Source organism: Pipistrellus hanaki, assembly GCF_964339955.1.
Source record: "Pipistrellus hanaki genome assembly, chromosome: 2".
NCBI classification, from domain to species: domain Eukaryota; kingdom Metazoa; phylum Chordata; class Mammalia; order Chiroptera; family Vespertilionidae; genus Pipistrellus; species Pipistrellus hanaki.
Window position 1 is genome coordinate 40,718,066 of NC_140504.1, and position 22,464 is coordinate 40,740,529.

The window sequence follows — 22,464 nt, forward strand, 5'->3', positions numbered from 1 at the left end:
CTGAAAGGCAAGAGATCTGAACTCAGGCTTGCTGACTTACAGAGTCGTCCATGCCCAGGAGGACCAGCAATGGGATGGTGGTCATCCCTCCGTGGACCCATTCCTGTAGAGACACAAAGCCGTCCCGGTCGTAGTCCATCCCTTGCAACATCTCCTTCAATATCTGCAGAATCCACAGAGCAGCAATTGTCCATTTTCATCCTTGACTTCTCTGCCCCCACTGCCCCCTTATTTCTCTTTTGTTCTGCATTGTCTGGCTTGTGATTTGCCCCCTTTTACTCTGGTTCACAGTGAGTAGAGCATGGAGGGAGCAAATGGGGGTGAGGAAAGCAGAGATCCAAGCCCTGGTCTGCCTGACCTGACTGGGCAGCCTTGGGCAAGCCAGCCACCCCGACTCTCTGGGTTCTGCTTTGCTCCTCTGTGGAATGGAAATAATATTGCTATGTATGCAGTACTGTAGTGGGGACTAGAGAAAAGGTATATAGAATGTACATTTATATAAAAAATTAGTATTGCCTGGTGATGAAGGAAAATTTTTAAAATTCATTCAAGTTCTAAATTTTTTGGTCTACCAGCTCTTATTATAAAAATTTAGCTCTGAGGGAAAAGGTCAGAGATAATTATTATTTGAATTATATCTACATTTTCCCCTGTTGCCTATAGTTTTTCCTATCAGCAAAGTGGGAGATCAAGATGTAGGACCCCCGAGAAGCTGCCTGTAGCAGGATGAATCTGGGAGATCCTGCCCATTTTTATCCTGAGGGTATCCTGCTTTTCTCTCAGAAGTCACCCCATGTTTCCAGAAACTCACAGGCCTTAGCTCCGTGGGATCCCACTCAAGATACTGAGCAATGTGCAGCATCTGGTTGACAATACGATCCATCTCCTAGAAAAACATCAAGGCGAGAAACCAACTGAAGATGTGTTTTCAAGAGCAAGGCTCAACATCAAAACATGTGGGAAGGTGGGCAGGACAGAACATGGGAAGCAGCTGGTGTAGTATCCTGGCATTCCACAGGGAGCTCACTACTTGTTTCTGCTCTTTATTCTGGCTTGACCACAAAGCTCAGTGGAGAATAGATGCTCACAAGAAGCACAGAAGACAGCTAGGCCAGAGGTATACTGAAAGCTCCCTGGACACTGCCCTTCTTGGACCCATGTGGACTCACCTTTCTTCCCCTAGTCTTGGCTTTGACTTAGAGATCATAGGAAGCACTTCTGTTTTCTCCTTCTTTGGGATCTCAACTCTCTCACATGCTTACAAACCAAAGCAGTTCTCTCTTCGCTCTTTAGTCACTCCTCATTCCCACAGCTTTACTGACTTTGGATCTACCTATACCCCTCAGAAGTCAGTGTCAGGTGGATGTAGGGTCTCTGTGTGGGCCTTAGTTCAGATACTATGATTTAGATCCTTTTGGCTTCTCCTCTATTTTCTTTGTGTCATGACCAGCCCTGAACCCAGGACTCTGTGGACAGGAAATTTATGAGGGGTTAATGGGCTGGTGAGTGAGCTTTTCACTTGCTACTTAGGCCAGGCTCAATCTAAAACCTCACATAATTGTTGTATGCTAAGGAATCAGGGCACCCAGAGGCCCTCTGAAATACACTAGACCAAAGAGGCATTTGCATCTCTTGGGCACAATCTAAGATGTTAATGGTGAGATCAATGTGGGGAGACATGAGTGAACTGAAGCAAGGTTCACTAGTGTTACCTCCACCAGGTAGAATGCTGGCTCAAACCAAGCAAGCAAAAAAGCAACAGGAAGTTTAAAAATTGTATTTCATTTAAATTAAAAAAAATAATAATTCATTGCAAAACTGCAGATGAGGTGGTAGATGGGGGGGCAGAGGAAGTAGGCAGGAAGTTGAGGACAGGGTTCTACAGAAGTTTCCAAGGGAAAGAGCTTGTGAATCCAGCTGGGACTAAAATTTAACCAGTAAACAATGTGACTCAGAAATGAGAATTAAACTCAGCCTTGAGCTGTGTCAATGGGTGGGCATTTCCAGGAAGAACTGGCTCATCTGATGTCTACCCTGGTTAAACCACCTGTGGATGATTAATGAGTCATGGGGGGAGGAGGAGGTTGGTTCTATGCCGTGTTTTTAAAATGGCATTGACAAACCAGAGTTTGGCCAGAGTGCATGTTTAAGTCTGCGTCTGAGAAAGTATGAGGATGGGGAAATCTGAGCCTGGGGGACACTTTACAGGAGATGTGATAGTACCTTCAAATACATGAAGGCTGATTCTATAGATTCAATATCCACTGATCAGCTGTCCTGGTCAGCTACAGAGGCCAGCAGCAAGCCAATAGGTATCGGGAAGGATTTGTTGAGGGCTGGCTTATTTTGGCTTCACTGCTGGGTTGGGAAAGGGAGAGGTGTTTCATGGTAAAACTTCTCCGGCACATCAGCGGTGCCTTTTATGTAGGAAGGAAGCCCTCTCTGAGTCACCCTCGGTGATGTAGTTGGCTGTGTTAAGGCAGTGGTTGAACTCTCCAGCACTGGGAATGATCACAAAGAGAGTGGGCGCCCAGCTGCCAGGGATTCTCAGTGGGAAGTTGAATTAGGTAACACTTTGGAGACTGCTTCAGTCCACTGATGTTATTCTCCAAATACATTTGAAATCTAACCACTTCTTACTACCTGCAATGCTTCTACCCTGGTACAAGTTACCATCCTTTCTTGTCTCGCTGATTTCAATAACTTCCCACCTGGTATCCCCACTTGCGCCCCTATAGTCTAGACAACACAGGAGCTAGTGATCCTGTTATAACCCAAATCAATCACATCACTCCTCTGTGTGAAATACCCAATGGTTCTCCATTTATCCAGAGTTAAAAGTAAACCCTTTCAATCACCTAAAAGCTTTGCAAACTTCCTCTACTCTTATCCCATTTCTTCTCTGATCTCATCTCTTATTGCTTACTCACTCTGACTTTTCCTATTCATTCAATCTGCTACAGTCACTCTGGGCTCTTACCTAATCTGCTAACATTCCAGGCACTCCTCGGGACTTTTGTACTCTCTGTTCCCTCTCCTGGAAGGTACTTCCTCTAGACTTAGGTGTACTTCCTCTAGACTTAGGACTTATAGTCCCTCACTTTCTTCAAGTCTCTGTTCAGACATCCCCTCCTCAGGGAGACCTTCCTTAGCTCATCCAGCTAAAACAGCAGCTCCCTCCAACACTTTTTCTCTTTTATTTTTTCTCCTAGGACACATTTTACTATGTTTCTCAGTGTGTGAGTTTACACTAAAATGAAAGTTTCATAAGGGCATAGGTTTTTTTTTTGTTTTTTTTTTGTCAATTGGATCACTGATATATACACAGTATTTAGAACAGTGTCTGGCACATAGTAGATAGTTAATACATGCATGTTCCCTCACATGACATAAATCACAGCATTGCAATATGGCCATAGGGCTCCCACAAAGACACCCTGGAATTTGGAAGAAATTGGGATGACTTAGTGAATTTGTTTAGTGAATTTGTTCCCTTTCTTCTTCCCTCTGTTCGAACCCAGTCTCATGCACCTCAACCTCAGAGCTTTTCATGAAGGAGTTTCACCTTTCACATTGCCAGTCATGAAGACAAGGCCTGCCTGACTCTATTTGCTATCTCCCCTCTCTCTCTGCCTTCTTTCTTTTTTATCCTTCCTCTCACTTCATGATCACTGACCTATCCCTGTCTATTCCTGAGGGAATTGTGCAAAAGAGTTGGGGAGACGGACCTCAGAGTTTCTCAGGTACATGGAAATAGGATCATGTGCTCCGAGCAGACGAATGAGACTCCTAGAGTCCAGGGAATGAGAGGATGTGATGGTGATGCAGAAGCACACCAGCAGTTACCTGCTTCCCCCTGCCCTCTTGCCCTGGTCTTGCTGCCTTTCCTACCTCCTCTCCTCGGCTCCTAGACTCCAGCAGGGAATTGCAGGGAGAAGTTCTGAACCCATTAGGGAATTAAACTAGATAAGATAATAAAGCACCTCCCCATTCTAAGATTTTATAATCCTGGGTTTCTGGAATGAAATGGCAAGTTGGAGTTCTGGCTCTTTGGAAAAAGAAGGTTGGGATTCTACTCATATTTGCAGCCCATTATTGAGACATAGCTATTCTTATAAAGACAGAACTCCTATAAAGAGTTCCGGACTCTTTCTCCACCTGTTGTTCCCTTCTCCCCCTAGCCTTTCTTGGAAAGATATTTTGAGAGCTTACCGCTTGATCTAGGAGACCATTCTCATCCGAATCATAGAGACGAAACATGACTGCAAGAAACACAGAGAAGAGGCTTGAGGCATCCTCCAGGCACCAGAGATGGCTCAGGTTCTGTTGCTGCTAGTTTTTAGATCAGTTCTGACCACCACTCAGGCAAAGGCTGTTGCAGCCAGCTCACCCACCCTCCAAAGTAACAGAATCTGATTTCCTTACAAGGAAGAGGAGAGAGGGAGGATGACCAAGCCACCGGGCTTCTGGGACTGCCTAAGCAATAACTCTGTAGCCAAGATCCAGGTCATGAGTGTGAGTCCCCGTAGGGCATTCAAACCTTTCAGCATCTCTGGAACACAACTCAGAGCAAATGCCCAGATGATGATGGGACTGGGGTACCAGAGGTATAGTTAGAGGCGCTTAGCATATAAGGCTGACTTGCCAGACAGATGGTTGAATGATGTAAAGAAGGACAGACCTCCCACTATGTTGCTCCCAGACCCTGGAGAGGTAACTCTAACACGGAGCTCTTCTGGTCCTACTGTGCATGAAGAGTAGAAGCAGAAAGTGTGAGTAAGCATCCTATCTTTTAGCAGCCTGGCCTTGGACAAGTCATTTAACCATTCTGTGCTTTCTTACATGTAAAATGAGGATAATTATCTAGACCTTCTAGGGCCAATAAGAGGTTAAAGTGAGATAATGCACTTAAAGTGCTCAGCAAATAAAAAGTGTTCAATGATGAGAGTTATTGGTATTATTGTGTTACTTTTTTATTGATAGGTGGGATACATGTTCGGTTGTTAAAAAGAAAGACGTAACCCGTTTTTAATTATTTAAATCAAGGGAGAATTTAAAAAATTTTTTTTATATTGATTTTAGAGAAGAAGGGAGAGGGAGAGAGAGATAGAAACATCAATGGTGAGAGAGAATCATTGATTGGCTGCCTCCAGCACACTCCCTACTAGGGATCAAGTTTGCAATCCAGGCATGTGACCTTGACCCGAATTGAACCTGGGACCCTTAGTCTGCAGGCCGACGCTCTATCCACTTAGCCAAACCAGCTAGGGCCAAAGGAGAATTTGAATTGATTTGGTTTAATTAAAAAAAAAAAAGAGAGATAGAAAAGCTTACAGGACAAACAACCAAGTTTCTGCAACAGAAAAGTGCAAGGAAAAAAAATAAGCAAAAGATTAAAAGAAATTGAGGACACATAATGATCAATGGCAGTGTATGGACCTTATCTATTATAGATCCTGACTCAGGTAAAATACACAAGATAATTGAGGAAATGTGAATGCTGGCTGAATATTTGGTAACAGTAAGGAATTATTGTCTTTAGATGTGGTAATGACATTGTGGTTATATATAAGAAAAACTCATATTTTAGACTCTAAAATTTAGAGGTACATACTGAAATATTTACAGATTAAATTAGGTAAGGTCTGGAATTTGTTTCAAAATAATCTGAGACAGAGGGAATAAATGGGAGGTATAAATAAACCCTAATTGACAATAAACTGGTAAATGTTGAAGGTGGCTGACAGGAACATTTAAGTTCATTGTGCTCTCTACTTTTATCTATGTTTGAAATTTTCTCTAGTAAATTTTTTTAATACGCAATTTCTTTTTATTGGAAGCACAAGACTGAGTCTTAGAGCCACTAATCGGAAGCATCTGCCACATCCTGTTTGGTAGTTATGAACAATATAATGCCTGAGACTCAAAATCCGCTGGATGGTGAAAATAATTTGACATTTCACTTTTAAGATTGGCCAGAAGAAAGAGAAAGCTGCGACATTTGTTTCCAAATTAGTGCTTAAGACTTGCAACCGTTAAAACCACAAACCTACCAGAGTTGATTTTAAGATCAGCTAATGAGCAAACTGTTTCATTTTGTTCTTGACAAGGTTTAACCTTTGTAAGATTTTTCCTTGCTAATGTTTAAGTTTGTTGACTAGTCTTGTTAATTGCTGGATTTTTTTTTTTTAAACCCTAATGTAAGGATATGCTTTTTCACTGATTCTTAGAGAGGGAGGAAGGGTGAGGGAGAGAGAAAAAAACACTCATGTGAGAGAGAAACATTGATCCCTCCCCCCCAATATGTGCCCAGATCCGGGACCAAACCTGCAATCTATGTATGTGCCCTGACTGAGAATTGAACCTGTGACCCTTTGGTACATGGGCTGGTGCCACACTGGCTAGAACTAATTGCTGGAATTTTGACTTTGCTATAATGTGTATGTTTTCCCCTTATGCCTGTTAAGGTCCTAAGAGAAACCAAAACAATATCATATATTTTTAAACAAGTTCCTATCACTACCTGTTTTAAAAAGTTTTCCTGGAGGCTCTCAGGGGCCAGTGAGACCACCCCTGGAGTGAGTCATGAGCAAAAGGTCAGACACTCTGGGCTTTCCTTTCTGAACATCTGTCATTTTCCTCCTGAACATCTTCGAAACCAACTTTAGTAGTAGCATGAAACCTGGCCTAGCTCAACTCCCTTAATGAACTAGACCTCTTTCTCTAGAGGCCAAAAAACTTGGGGTAAGATGCGTGAAAATGTAAATAAGCTTTAACAAGATAGAAGCTGATTAGATCTCAAAGGAAAAACAACATTTCTCATAGTTATAGAGTTGCTTGGGCACAGAATAGGGGAAGAATGACAGATACTGAATATTTTCTCTTGTAAAATCTACTACTAAGAGGAGGCAGCAGCTTCCTGGCTATAGCATCTCAGGGAAGCCTGCCAGCAAAGGAGGGGAGTCTCGATCCCTTGTGGAGACCCCTTTCCTTTCCAAATCCCGGTCCTCAGTACCAGGGTCTTGCATGCACTTCCTGCTCTCTATACACCTGGTCCTGTGCGCCAGGGTGAATTCTAGAAAATGTTCTCATCACTGCTGATGACAGGGCAGCAAAAACTCTCCTAAGGAGACAGGACCTCTAACCAGGGTCCCATAACAATCTCCAACATGTTTACAATCATGTGTATGTAGGACACTCAACCTTCTCCTAGGAAAAAGCTGAAAGCCCTTGACAGGGTGAATACTTACACTCTAGCTTATCCTGAGGCCTCCCTGTCTCCAGCAGGGACAGGTAACACGCGACATCCTTCAGGTACACTGTCGGGGGCTCAGAGCCTAAAGATTGAGCAACAGGGTTTCTCAGGGAGATTGCAGCCCCTTGGTCTTTAGCAGGCACTTGCTTCTTGGTGATCTCTGATTCTGTAATAGGCAAGAGGAAAGCATTCGAGGACTCTTAATGTTTAGTAAATACTAAATCCTTTTCATGTCAGAGGCAAGAAGTTTATATAAGTATCTTCAAAAGCATTGGTTACATAAATATAATCAAACTAGAGGCCTGGTGCATGAAATTCATGCACTTGGGTGGGGTCCAGCCTGCGCCTTCTTGCAGTCTGGGACCGCCATGATTGATTGTCTTGCAGAGGGAGGCCCCACCCACCTGCCACAGCACCACTGGCAGGGTAGATTGGGCCTCCCTCTTTGGAGTGATTGATCACAGAGCCCCCCAATCAATCACCCTGTAGATGGTGGCCTCGGTCTCCCTCTTTGGGGTGATCACAGAGGCCCCCTCCCCTGCCCTGGTCAATTGCCCTGCTGGCCAGTGACCAGGGCCTTCCTCTTTGGGACAATTGTGAAACCCCTGATTGATCACCTTGCTGGTGGTGGCTTGGGCCTCCCTCTATGGAGTGATTGTGGGGCAATAGTGCCCCCCCACCAGCCAATCACATTGCATCTGCCTTGGCTGGCCTGGCACCAGTATGTGTCATAGCATGGTCATCCAAACGGTCCTTCTGCTGTTTGGCCATTCAGTTGATTTGCATATTACAATTTTATTATTATAGATGAATGGTCCCAGAAATCCAGTTAGTGGCATTTATACTGACTCTTTGACGTGTCTATATATTTGTAAGCAATTCACCTATACTCTGTGAATTTTCAGAAAAGATGATAGTAGAATGGGGAACCAAGATGGCAGCATAGGTACCTGTACTTACTGTCTCCCACAACCACATCAAAATTACAAAATACAGAACAACTATCATCCAGAAGCACTGGAAAGCTGGCTGAATGGAAGTCCAACAACTAGAGAAGTAAAAAAGAAAGCACACTTTTTAATTGGGAGGGAGATCTGCAAAGGCTGCCTGGAGGTGCAAGGGGTCCCAGCCCAGGGTTCCAGAGCTGGGAAAAGAAGTACCTATGGGCAGTTCTATAAAAACCAAAGGGGACCAAAACTGGTTTGGCTCAGCGGTAGAGCATCGGTCTGTGGACTGAAAGGTCCCAGATTCGATTCCAGCCAAGGGCATGTACATTGGTTGTGGACACATCCCCGGTAGGGGGTGTGCAAGAGGCAGCTGGTCGATGTTTCTCTCTCATTGATGTTTCTAGCTCTCTATCTCTCTCCCTTCCTCTCTGTAAGAAAATCATTAAAATATATTTAAAAAACAACAACAACAAAAACAAACAAACAAAGGGGGTTGGGGCTCAGTGACACAGAGGGGGGCAAATTCTTTTCATAGTTGATTTTCTTGCTGAGAGTTTAGAACCTCAAAACTTCCAGTCTTATCTTTTCTTTCTTACCAGGAGAATGATTTGTGTCAGAATATGCCTCCTCTATTCCACATAAGATTTGAGGCTTATTTGTTATTTAACTCCATTTATCCAAGGGGCAATGTATGGCATGATTGGATGGGATGCTTGCAGGGGGATGAGTGAGTCCATACCTTGTCCCTGAAAGCCTCAGGAAGGCGCTGATGCTCTGAGTCCTTGCTCTCTGGAGCTCCATGAGTAACCTGGAATTTCCATTCCCAACCATGTTCTGCTTTCCATCCATAGTAAATTTCTGATATCCCCAGTCTTTCAGTTAAATATTGAAAACTTAATGCTCTTTCTAGTTACTCTTTTTACTATGACAGGGGAGAGTCAAACTACTCTAAGAAATTTTTAGATCCTAAGTCCCTGTTATAATTAGTTCTCATTCAGTTGTATTATTTCATATCTATAGAGGCCTGGTGCAAGGATTCATGCATCAGTGGGGTCTGTTGGCCTGGCCTGTGGGGATCGGGCCAAAATCAGCTCTCTGACTGATTTTGGGGATCCCAAATTGCGAGAGGGCAGTTCTTGGGTGACGAACCCTGGAATCGGGCTCCCTCCTCTCTAGTGCCAGGTGTGTCACCTGAGAACCACAGCTACCAAGTCACCACAGCTCTGCAGCTCCTGCATTGAGCATCTGCCCCCTGGTGGTCAATGCACATCATAGCTACTGGTTCAAAGGTTGGGCAGTCGCTTAGGCTTTCATACATATAGATGTGAAAAATACAATAAAACTGTATTCTGTATTTCCTGGGCACATCCCAAGAGTTGGAACTCATCAATGTGACTCAGTATTTTCCAGACAATAACAGGCCTGTAGAAAATTAGGCCTGATTCTCTGACTCTTTATATTTAATGCCTCAAGAGAAGCTGGCAGAAGGAGAGCCCCTGAGAGCCCTTCCATGGCAATAGGATGCCCAATGGATATGCTTGGCAACTGAAGATGCAGGTTAAAGGAGATCTTGGCAGACCATGATGAGTTAAGAGTAAAGAATACTCACCTGAAAGTAATATAATATTGTATGTCAATTGTAATTTAAAAAATCAATTAAAAATGCAATTCTAGAGAGGTGGCCTGAATAATAATTGCTGATATTTTTTGAACATTCACTATGATTCAGGTGCTGTGCTAAGCACTTTATACATAAAACTCAAACTCCATGTCAATACATTATCAACTCATGTTACAGATGGGGAAACTGTAGCACAGATAGATGTTGTAGAAAACAGCAGGAATTTAGGGGTTGGACAATTCTGGATTGAATCCTAGCTCTGCAGGTCATAGAGTGGATTATAAACTGCTAAAGCCTCAGTTCCTTAACGTGGAAGGTGGTATGACTGTGAAGGCTAAATAAAGGAAGTGCCTGGCAAATAGACCTTCAAAACAATGTTAGCTGGCTTCCCTTGCTCCTCCTCTCTTCTTACGCAAACCTGCATTTATGAATGCTGTTGGAATTGAACCAAAGCAAACTCTTACCTTGCTCTCCCCCCTTCCAGCCACCTACTGGTAGCCCAAGAACTGTCACCCAGCCAACCGAGCCCCAGTACATTTGCATGACAGGGGCCCCAGAGATGGAGGCAGACAGGATCTGCTCAGGAGCATACAGTTAGTTACATGGAGACCTAACTGTTGGTTAAGTTTCCCCAGTCTGCCTCAAGAATGAGTCTTCCCCCCTCCTCTCCAAATCTCGTATTCCAAAGACTTACCCATATCAGGAGCACAGGCCTCATCGGCTTTGGCAGCATTATCCACATTCTGTATATTAGACTCTGAAGAACAAAGAGAAGATTTAGAGACCAGCCCACACCTCCAGCTTCCTAGAGGGGCCATTAAGGGACCGTCCTCAAGGTCTGGATCACTTGGGTTGTACCTGTGTCTCTGGGTGTCAGCTGGGTTCATGCTTACTTGTTGGGGTTGACTGTGTTTCCCCCATCATAACTCAAGTTTCAAGAAACTGTGACCATACCATACCTTTGCGATACTCCCAGGTTGGTTGCAGCTTGGGCACACTAGCTGAATGTGGCAGCCTTTGCAGAAGGCTCTCTTCTCTCTGTGCTCCTCTTCCCCCATCCTCCCCTCTGCTCCTGAGTGGCAAGAATTATGCCCTGCCCCCTTACTGAGAGATATATCAGACAGGGCTTCCTGTGAGGTCCAGTAAAGAAAGGAGGTCTGTCCCCCTGTTCCTCAGTCATACTCCATGGGGAAATTACTATGCCTGTGGCAAGTGGGTTAGAGCTGCAAAACCTCTCTTCCATAGAATGCTGATCCATGTACCTGGGGCACTGGCCTCACTGTTGCTGGTCCCCTCCTTTGGGTGGTCAGGGACCTCCTGTCTGGGCTTCTGGCTGAAGGCCAGGAAGAGGTGCATGCTCAGTGGCTGGGGCAGGTCCACCTCCAGGTATGCCCTCATGAACAGCTTGAAGACATCATAGCTAATTGTCTGAAAAGGGACAAAAAGGACAAAGTCAGTGGAGAGAGTCCAAGGACAGAGAGGAGGCACAGAAGGAAAAGAAATCCGGGAGCGAGCTGGCAGGTGAGAGAAATGGAAAGGAAAGTGGAAGGAAGTGGAGGGGTTGGTGGGGGCAGAAATGAAAATGCCAGGAGGTGACAGAGAAGGACAGGCGCAGGAAGCAGGTGGGGGAGGTGAAGAGAGAACACTAGAGGCTGCATGGTTTAGTGGGGCAGGGAACCACAGGAGGCTTTTGTAACACATTGCTAAATTTAGGTAAAAAGGGAGTGATGGAGAGTGAGTTCTGGGCATGGAGGCCCCAGGGCAGGGCTCTGCCTGCATGCAGACCCCTGGGAAGGACTGGTCTCCAATGAGCAAGACCAGGTCAGTGCCCTGGAATCCTGGTTAAGATGAAGCATGCTGTTGAAAACACAGTGGAAAAGAATGGCTTTTCTCTGATATGTCAATTTTCTCCTAGTGCTGTAAGATAATTCCTGAGTATTTAGGTTTAAAAAAATAAGTAAAAATAAAATAAAATAAAATAAAATAAAATAAAATAAAATAAAATAAAATAAAATAAAATAAAATAGAAAAGAGCTAGGAGAGAAAAGGACAGGCTCCATCCTTTATTTTTTCATAACTGACCTTCCCTGGACAAACCTCAAGATTAACAGCAGGGAGGGTATGTGTCTGGATCAGCTATTCTCAAAACATGTCCTTGTGAAGGTTTTAGGTGCTGGGAGAAGAGCAAGAAGCCAAGGACAGAGGATAGAACCCAGAAACATGCCCCAAACTAGAGCCTCTCCCTGCTGTCTATCTCCCAGTGCCTCTGGGCTCCCGGGCCCAAGCTGGGAGCTACCATGCCAGGGAGGGCTGCTGCACTCAAGCAACACTCAACAACAGTTTGCAGTGAGTCATCACTGGCTCCTGCTTTGATGGCATTAGATTGTTCGTCAAATCGGCAGATGCTCCTGGAGCTCATTTGAGGAAGCATTACTCCAAGATCTGCCATGCAGGCTTTTGTGAATAATAACAGTCATGAGAATAAAATCCCTGGTTGGGATCCTACTTGGCTCTCCTCTAAAATGTTGATAGCAATTAACCCTTTATCTCTTCAGGAAGCTCTGAGAGCCTTTCCAGAACCAGGAGCTGGCTTGCCTGGTTACCATCAGGTTTGGGATACAAAGTCTTGGCCTTAAAAACAAGAAATGCCCTCCTGACCCCATTGGGAAGTTGCAGGCAGTTCTATTCTACCCCAGGCAGAGCTATTCTATATTTCTCCTTTGCAGTTTGGAGGAGACAGGATAATATAGGCTCTTTCCAGATAAATGGATTTCTAAGCAAATGTTGGACACAGCTACCAATCTGTCTCCCTCTCAGTCTTTTCTGCCCCTGAGTCTCTGTGTCTCTCTGTTTCATCCCCTTTTTGTCTATCTCTGTCTCCACAGCCTTATCAGCACAGATGTCTTTTCCTCACACATCCACCTCTCATTTTCCAGTATGCAAGTGCAAAAACTTTCCCTCCTACTTTCTATTCAGCATGACCTTTGACCCCACCCTCCCTGCCTCTGATGGCATCTCCCAGCATCTGCTTCTCTACTTGCAAGCAGGTTCAAGGTCACCATTCCAAATAAATTGCTGGCTAGTTGAGCTACTAGCCTGTCCTTCTTCCCTTCCCCTTCCAATTCCTCCAAACAGACCCGATTAGGCTCCTCACCTGCTTAATCTCATTCACTTTGGATTCTGGCCCCCCTCTCCTGAAGGTCACAGATGCAGTTGTCGCTTTTATACTTTCTCATCTTTGGCTTCTCTGTAGCATTCCATTCACGTTTCTTTTTGAAATTCTTGGTTTTCCATGGTCTGGTAATATTTTGGTTCTTTTCTTTGATTTGACAAAGTATTTGCTGGCAGCATGTTATTTTTTTTTTAAAGGCTTTTTTTTTTTTTGCATTGTTTTTTCTTTTGTGCTCTTTCAGTTGACAAGTACTATTTTAAAATGTAGTTTTGAGTTCCAAAATGTCCTGCTAATCTTTTCATTTTTGGTTAGCATCAAATTGAAAACTATTAGCATAAAATATTTCTGGAAAATAGACTGTATAAGTGATTCAATAAAAAGAACATTAAGCAAAGCCTAATTGCAATGCTCTTTAAAAACCAAAGCTGAGACCTGACTGGTTTGGCTCAGTGGATAGAGCATTGGCCTGTGGACTGAAAGATCCCAGGTCCGATTCCAGTCAAGGGCATGTACCTTGGTTGTGGGCACATCCCCAGTAGAGGGTGTGCAGGAGGCAGCTGATCAATGTTTCTAACTCTCTCTCCCTCTCCCTTCCTCTCTATAAAAAAAATCAATAAAATATATTAAAAACAAATAAACAACAACAACAACACCCCCTCCAAAACAAAAAACAAAACCACATAAAAATAAAAACCAAAGCTGAAAGGCTGTCAAACAAGGTCAGTGTGAGATTTAGATCTTTTGGCTGGTTCTCCTTTCTTTTAAACTCTGTTTCTGAGTGCTGGGCTAGGAGACCTCAAGTTCTAAACCTTAATTAGCCTCCTCCCTAAACCAGTTCCTCTTCCAACAGTTTCTGTTAATGTTAATAATGCCATCATTCTCCCAACATCCCATGCTCAGCTTTCAACTCCCAGCAGTTTGAGACTAGTTCTTATCTCTCCCTTCTGTCTGCTGTTCTTTTGCAATGTCTGTCACATCCAGGTCTGCTTGTGTCCATTGCCCATCTACCACCAACATGACAAGGGGGCCATTTAAGGCCCCATTGACCTGGATTTCAGACTTCTGTTGCACGTATCCTACCTGCACTGTGGCAATACCTCTCAAAGGCTTCCTTACGTCCACCTCCATCTGCTGGCCTCCCCATCTTATCCTTCCTTGCCAGGTTGATCTTCCTGAAGCAGAGTGCTTCCTTACTCAGAAATCTCCATGGCTTCTAATTGCCCATAAGAGAGTTGAGATAGGTTGTCTCCAAATTTTTAAAATTATGCGTGCCTCCATAACATTTTGAAGCAAACATTCCATTTATCTTTACTTATAAATTATGTACATGTACTATGTGCTCCTCTATTTCACTCTATAAATCAAACACAAAAAAGAAATTAGATGAAATAAAGATCGATGTAAATAGAAGGTCTAACATGTAGTGTTTCCACAGTACAGTGATCTCCTCTGCACTCCCTAAGTCTGGGATTCACAGCGCTCCAATAATCCCACTCCAACCTAGATCTGTAGTGACTTCAAGCTCTGAGACCATTCTGGTCTTTTCTCATATTAGTGCCTTTGTATACCTCCACATGCTTTCTATTCAGATCTCTGTGTTCTTCTCTGGCCAACCTTCCATGTGCTTTGCATGAACTGTTTCTGTCTCTACCTGTTAAAATTCTAGCTATCCTTTAAGGTCTGATTCATATCCCACCTTCTCCAGGGGCCCTGGCGTGACCTCCTGCACCTGAATTGCTGTACTTTTCCACCTTGGTTCTGTTTTGGAACACTCATATCTGCTGCCCTCTATTAATATATAGTTGTCTGTGATATACCTTTGTTCCCTGACAAGATGTAGAGATCCTGGAAGGTAGTGAAATGTCTTATTTAATCTGTTTCCCCATTACTACCTAACAGTGTTTCCTGATGGGTATTTTAATGATTGCTGGATTCCTAATTGGTACGGTTGGCTGTCATCATTATTGTAGGGTCCATTCATGTATAAATTGAGTCGCCTAAGTATACTAGTAAGACCAGGGGTCCTCAAACTTTTTAAAGTGGGGGCCAGATCACGGTCCCTCAGAGAGCTGGAGGGCTGGACTATATGAACTACTAATTCCTACTGTAACACCTCGGCTGCACTCACTGCCCAAAAAACCTGGCGGGCCGGATCAGACTCCTCTGCAGGCCACATGTGGCCCGTGGGCCGTAGTTTGAAGACCCCTGATTACTGTAAGACAGTGCTGGACAGCATTGAGGAACACACCAATGAGTTAAGCATGGTCCATGCCTTCAAGAGATTCAGTCATATATATATATATATATATATATATATATATATATATATATATATATATATGGTAAAAATATTGAAATAAAACTAAAACAGGTCAACAGTGGTGAGTACCATAGGAAAAGAATGAACAAAGTGCTTCAAGAACTTAGAAAACAATAATGAATGAACACATGTTCTATTATTTATGCTCCTATCCCACAGAAGAGGGTGGTATAAAATAAACATGGAAACACAGAGCATTCACATCAAAATAGTTCAGATGAGACTAGATCTCCTTACACCACTGAGGCCTAGAAGTTCAGTGATTGTACCCCTCCCAACCCTACCCCCTAGCTAGTGGCAGAGTTAAACCAGAAGCCAGATCTTCTGACACCTAGTCCAGTGCTCCTGTTATTGTATCCACCACAGGTCCCAGTGCTGACATCTGTTTCCTGCCACTCCCTCTAGACACCCCAATTTCAGTAGCCAAGAAATGTGACTGTGCCATTGTCAAAATGATACTTGGATTATGAGAGAATAGGATCTTTATGAGCACAGGCCAGATTCAGAGTAGCTGTTAGTCAATATCTCTGATGGGTAGGGGAGTGGCTAGGTACTACGTCCGAACCAGATAACTAATTGCTATGAGGCACATTGGCAATTCTCTGAGCCCTGGAGTAATAACATAGCTTCTGACATTGTTCAAGCCTATTACCCACCCCACCAAAAAAATTCCTGCGACTTTCATGTAAGGTCTGATCCATATGCCATATAGCTGGGCAATTGCTGCTACAACCTGCGTAAGGAGAGTGTGTTCATTCTTACACTGGTTAAGATGGAAGGGGAGCTAGATGGAGAGTTTACCATGCATGAGGCACTTTACATGCATTGTCTCCCTTAAGTCCAAAAACAATAGTGGGAGGTGGAACTGTTACTGCTGTTAGTGGATGAAAAAAAAAAATTCTGAGACATAAATAACTTGCTCAAAGTCATAAAACGATGTCAGAACTGATTTGTGTATCGGTGTGTATCAGTTTTAGGTCACAGTGCCACCAAGCCATCATGTCCCTTTTGTTTTGATGCTCTTGTCCACTTCCTGACAGTCTTCAGCTGCACTCTGCTCTCCAAAGAACTACACAATGCCGATGGTCCAGGGCACACTGCGCATGGCCAGGTGCGGCCCTGCCACTCTACAGACTTTTATTCCCCACCTCGCTCTGCTAGTCACCTGACCCTTCTGACAGCTAGCTTGTTTCTTGTGGAGACATTTTAGCAGCAGTAAGCCATCAAGCTTAAGAGAAATTAAACCCTGTTGTTTCCCCAACCCCATGCCAGGACATTACACCTATTAGAAGTCAGACACATTGTGAAAGGGAATGAAATCAGAGTGACAGAATTCCCCTGGGACACAGCAGTGCTGCACATACAAAGAGTGGGGGCCAGCAGGATGACGGAGGGGGCGGCAAGAGTGCTCATAAACAGCTGAGCTGCCGCTCCCTGCTTCTGAAAGCTCCTGTGGCCTTCACACTCTGGGTGGCCCTGAGCAAATTGTTCCCCTCCCACTTGCCAGCTTCAGGGCGGACAGGCTGATTAGCAGCCCCCGCTAGGCTTTGTTCCCCGTGTTTTTGGAGCTGGGCTGGGAGTGGAGGGGGTGTGAGTGGGGGGAGGCTGAGAGTTCTTTGTTGGCTCTGCCATCTTCCCCGCATGGCTTCTCTTCAGGAATGTCTTTTGAAATGGTGCATACTCAGTCTTGTTTCAGTTCCAGCAACTTTCCTCTGGCATTCTTCTCTTGATGATGGGTGCATTTTATCCAACATCCCTCCCAGATGTACCTGGAGAGCATGGGCTCTATGGATTCCTGCCCAGTGCCCAGCAGAGATGTTGACTCAAAGTTTGTTGAAAGGTTGACAATATGAATAAGTGGCCTTTCCTCAAGTTTGCCTGACAGATAGGTCACTTTTCCACAACTGGCCTTCATAATAGGAACCAGGAACAGGGAAAAAGGAGTTGAGTTGAAAACATTCTGGGGTACGGGGATAGAAGGGAAGCAGTGACAGGTAACCTTTTTCAGTGTCCTGTCGAAACTTTAGACACTTTGCAAACATTATCTCATTTAATCTACTATCTGCAAACTTCAAGGTCCTTTTTGTTGTTATTGTTATCTTCAGGTCACAGATGAAACACTGAGGCTCAAAGAGGTAAAATACTACTCAAGGCCACATTGCTGGTTGGCAGCAGAGGTAGGGGTCTAACATAAACCCCATGTGAGTCCAGGGCAATGACTCTTAAACTTGACCCTGTCAGTACAAAGTAAGTTGCAGAATGGAGAAATTGTACTTTTTCATCTTTAGATGTTCTGCATGCCTGGATGTTCAAGAAACATTAGATGAGTTGAATTTGAAAGTGGGAGAGGCCTTGCATTCCTTCACTTATTCAACAAACATTTGCTGAGTGTCTGCTATGTGTTGAATACTCATCTGGGCCCCTGAGACACAGCAGTGAACAAATAAGTGTCTATACAGAGATAGATAAATAAGTGAGTTACATAGTGGGCCAGATGGTGAGAAGTACTAAGGAAGAAAAAGAGGCAGAGCAGGGGGATAGAGAAGGTGATATTCACTAAGAAAATGACTTGGGCCAACGCTTGAGGTGAGAAAATGAACCATGTGTTTATCTGGGTTAGGAACATTCTAGAAAGAGGCAAAAGCAAGTGCAAAGGTGCTAAGGTTAGGGCGCCTGAGGCTTATTGACAGCATGAAGGAGGCTAATATGGCTAGAAAGAAATGAGGAGAAGAGAATAGCAAGAGATGGGGTCATAGTGAAGGGGGAGCTGCAAATTGTGGTGATCTTGACTTTTATTCTGAGTAGCAGTTGTGGGAGTGGGGGGAAATCATGGGAGATTGTTGACAGAGCAGTGACATGATCTGACTTAGGTTTTAGCATATTGCTCAGGATGTGTGTGAAGAAGAGACTTTAAAAGTCAAGAGCAGAAACAGGGAGCCCAGTTAGGAGACTACTGCAATAATCTGGGAAGAATATGGTGATGACTCAGGCCAGGGTGGGAGCACTGCTAGTGGTGAGATGTGGCTAGATTTGGGGTATATTTTAAATGGAGAAGTGCCAGGGTTTGCTGGCCAATTGAATGTGGGATGTGAGAAAAAGAGAAAAGTCAATGATGACTTCATAGTTTTAGGCTGAATAACTTGAAAAATGGAATTGCCATTTGATGAAATGGGAAGATTGCTGGGAAAACAGGTTTTACAGAAGAAGATCAAGGAGCTTAGTTTAGTGCATGTTAAGTTTGAGATACTTATTTGAATTTTAAACCAGAAGGAAAACTAGGAGACAATGGTATCCTAAAAGCCAAGTGAAGAAAGTGGAAGAGAATTTGGCCACCCATGTTCAAATATAATTTACTCAACCAATTCTGTTGAGTAAAGTAAGGATTGAGTTTAGCCACATGGAGATCCTTGGCTTTATAGGCTAGTGGTTTTAGATGCCGAGTAGGTGCTACATGCTGATTGCAAAGCTTTCAAGAATGTGGGAAGAAGAGAAACTGAAGGCAATGAGTACAGACAAATCTTTTGCATAGTAAATGATTTCCAATAAAGGACAGGAAGGAAATGAGATAGTAACTAGAGGGAGAAGTGGAATCTGAAGAACATTTTCAATATAGGAGAAATATCTTTATGAGAAAAACAAAATATATAGAAGAATCTGATGTGAAGGAGATAGAGGTAGAAATAGATAGAAGATAAATAGATAGAAAGATAGATAGATAGATAGATAGATAGATAGATAGATAGATAGATAGAGTTGCTGAAGCAATGCCTGTCAATAGATCAAAAGAGGATAGGATTGAGTGCACAGTAGAGGGGCTAGAATTAACAGCATGGAGATTTCATTTCTTGTTACAGGAGAAAAGGTATGTATGTGAGTAGAGATCTTATGGAAGATCTCTTCTGACTGCTTTCATTAAAAAAATTATATATAAATTTATATATATATGTATTTCAGAGAGAAAGGGAGAGGGAGAGAAAGATAGAAACATCAATGATGAGAGAGAATCATTGACCATTGTCTCCTGCATGCCCGCTTCTGAGGATTGAGCTGGCAACCTGGGAATGTGCCCTTGGCTGGAATTGAACCCAGGACCCTTTAGTCCATAGGCCAACACTCTATCTACTGAGCCAAACCAGCTAGGGCTGTTTCCATTTTTTCATAAAGCAGAAAACATAGTGGCTCTCAGTTTTTCTAGGATAAAGCATAATCCCCTTATCTTAATATATAAGTATGTGGTAACCTAGTCTATTTAATTCTAACCTTAGCTTGCCACTTTTCAGCCACACCAGACCAAATATCCAGAAATCCCTGAATAAACTGTGTACTCTCTATGAGGAGGAATAAAAAATAAGAGATTTGAGAAGAGAGAAGGTATGATGTGGTTTATAGGACAATGAGAGGGTGAATGGACTTGGGAACTGTATAATTCTAGGTAGCACTAATAACTCACTTGAGACAGGAAAAAACATGTTGAGAAACAAGTTCTTCAATGTGAACTATACTTCCAACAGGAGAACAAATTGTAGAAAGCTGGATTATGAAATTTTTAAAGGCTTGAAATGGAAATTTCCTTACCTCATGTGAGTCACATTGTTTGAGGCTTCCACTCTCATTAAATTCAGCCAAGACATCCTTTATCTTCTTAGAAGAATCTGGAGAAACAGAGTCCACATGTGAAACACTGGTGAACAGCTGGTGGGAGATGGGCCAAGTAAATTCTCCCTGTGAGAGCAGTCCCTCATTTCCAGGACCATACAGATAAATGTCACCCTATCCTCCTGCCCTCTCATTTCTTTTCTTTTTCTTTTTTTTCATTATATTCTCTCTCCTATTTTGCTAAAACACAAGTCTAATCAGGCTATGCCCCTGCTATGCCCCTGCTCAAAAACCTTTCAGTGGCTCTCAGTTTTTCTAGGATAAAACATAATCCCCTTATCTTAATATATAAGTATGTGACAACCTAGTCTAAGGTTAATTCTCACCTTAGCTTGCCACTTTTCAGCCACACCAAACCAAATTCCAGAAATACCAGTACTCTCCATGGTATTTTTCTGCATTGCAAAGTTTACTCAATTCTCAGTGCCAAGCTCAAATATCAGCTCCTTTGTAAAGCATTTTTTTTTTTACCAATCAATTATTCCCTCCCATGGTTCTCATGTGACTTGTACATAAGTCTATATAATAGCACTTGTCATATAGTGTTATAATCATTATTAACTTGTCTATCTTGTCCATATCCTGCCTTAGTTCTACACCGAGAGCTGTGATAGCCTAACGAGTCTTTGTATATCATACCAAAAACATTTGAACAAAAATTTTAAAACATTTAAATTTTTGTTAATTATGCTGGGACTGGTTTAGCTTAATGGATAGAGCGTCGGCTTGGGGACTGAAGGGACCCGGGTTCGATTCCGGTCAGGGGCATGTACCTTGGTTGTGGGCATATCCCCAGTAGGGGGTGTGCAAGAGGCAACTGATCGATGACTCTCTCTCATCGATGTTTCTAACTCTCTATCTCTCTCCCTTCCTCTCTGTACAAAATCAATAAAATATATTTAATAAATTTTTGTTAATTATAATTAGGATGGGTGGGCATTAAACCCTGTGATACTCTGTCCTTGGTGCTGAAATGGGGACCAGGTATTCATGAAAAATAGTGGTTTAGAATATTCTGTTTTCCATAGGAAATAAATCAGAACCTATTGAAAAAAATGGGTAGATTCTTTTGGTGGAAATGTTTACAAAGAAATTAGAAGTCAATAAAATAGAGTCTATAATTGTTATTATAGATACATTCTGAGTGCATCCGGTATAGTTACCAATACTCTGTGCTCTCCCTGTTTTGTGGTATTCTGGATTGTTAAGAGCTTTTTAAGCTCCACTGATGCCACTATTTAGACATCTGAGTAAAGGACAATGTCATTAGAAGGTGACACAATGTTCCTTGGTGTTCAGACTCTTTATACCAGAGGGCTATGCTCTCTTAGGCCTATGTAAAGTAGACATGCTCGTGGGCTGGGCTGTTCTCCATGGCATTGCTGATTTGGATTCAATCAAGCACAAATTATAATCATTTCAAGATTGAGACATATTGAAATGCCACATGAAAATGCTGCTGATGCCTAAAAATGGACATTCTTTCTGAAAGTCAAAACAGATGTTGAAACACTAATAGCTCAGTGAGATCCAGGCAGCAGATGCCATTGGTTTGGACTGCTTCCATTCAATTCAGAAAACACTTTGGAGAATAAGATGCTGTAAGGTACGGTTGATGAATTAGTCAGGGAGATGATCTGAACCACTGTGGTAATAATAGCTTTCCTTTATTTGAGACCTTTATTGCATATTATCATATACTATCCCCTACCAATCCATACAATTTTGGTAATATTTTCTCAATTTACCGATGAAGAAGCTGCAATTCAGAAAAATTAAGTCACTTGTCTAAGAATCAGGGTTTGAACTTCGGTCTAGTCTGACTCAAAAGTCTATATTACTTTTCCTTAAGTAAATATTGCTTCCCAAACATTTGCTAACACAAGGAAAAGTATAATTGATACATTAGCAATAATATGAAGCTCTAGGAAGCATGCAGCAGAAGAAGTAAAATGAGTGGGAAGGAGGTCAAAGTAGGATGCTAGTGGTGTTTGGAATGAAGACTGGGTATACCCTTTGAAGAAGGTATCATTTGAGCTGGGTTGTAAAGAATGCATAGGTTTTGAAAGGCAGACATAAGGTGTAAAAGGTATTTACAGAAGGGGCAGGGCATAAAAATGTGTAGATGGGCATCACAGGACATTTAGGAAAAGTTAAAACCAGAGAGTAGTTTCAGGACAGATTTGTGGGGGCCAGATTTGAATATCAAGTTAAGAACATTGATTTAAAACTGTTAAAATTTGTTTGGGTAGTGGGAAAATATAACTGGGTCTCTGTTTCCTAAAGGCCACTCTGGCAACGAAGTGGGAGAGAGTTTAGAATTAGGCCAGAGCTCAGTTAACAACATACATAAATTATATTCAAATTATCTTGTGAGAAGCTTAATTATTTTTTTTAAAACCCCTATATTTTAGACTCTATTTTAATGGCATATTTTCAGCTCAGCCAGAGTGGCCAAATTAATAAAAGTAAATTTTGGAGCATGGGTCCTCT

At 42.8% G+C, this 22,464-nt stretch overlaps 2 protein-coding genes across 8 annotated transcripts in view; both read right to left on the bottom strand.

Moving 5' to 3' along the window:
- Positions 1-22,464, bottom strand: part of LOC311616480 (uncharacterized protein) — a 360,599-nt gene that overhangs the window by 143,605 nt on the left and 194,530 nt on the right. The window lies entirely within an intron of this gene.
- The window catches only part of DGKG (diacylglycerol kinase gamma), a 197,368-nt gene that overhangs the window by 128,130 nt on the left and 46,774 nt on the right, over positions 1-22,464 (bottom strand). For 6 of the 7 annotated variants that reach the window (XM_084871805.1, XM_084871807.1, XM_084871806.1 and 3 more), the window contains 7 exons: positions 19,891-19,967; positions 11,086-11,251; positions 10,518-10,580; positions 7,251-7,421; positions 4,213-4,262; positions 812-886; positions 41-163 (listed from right to left, as the gene is read on the bottom strand). In XM_084871805.1, coding sequence (XP_084727931.1) covers positions 41-163; positions 812-886; positions 4,213-4,262; positions 7,251-7,421; positions 10,518-10,580; positions 11,086-11,251; positions 19,891-19,967 — 725 coding nt within the window. The remainder of the gene's footprint in view (positions 1-40; positions 164-811; positions 887-4,212; positions 4,263-7,250; positions 7,422-10,517; positions 10,581-11,085; positions 11,252-19,890; positions 19,968-22,464) is intronic. The other variant, XM_084871804.1, reaches the window with a different exon arrangement.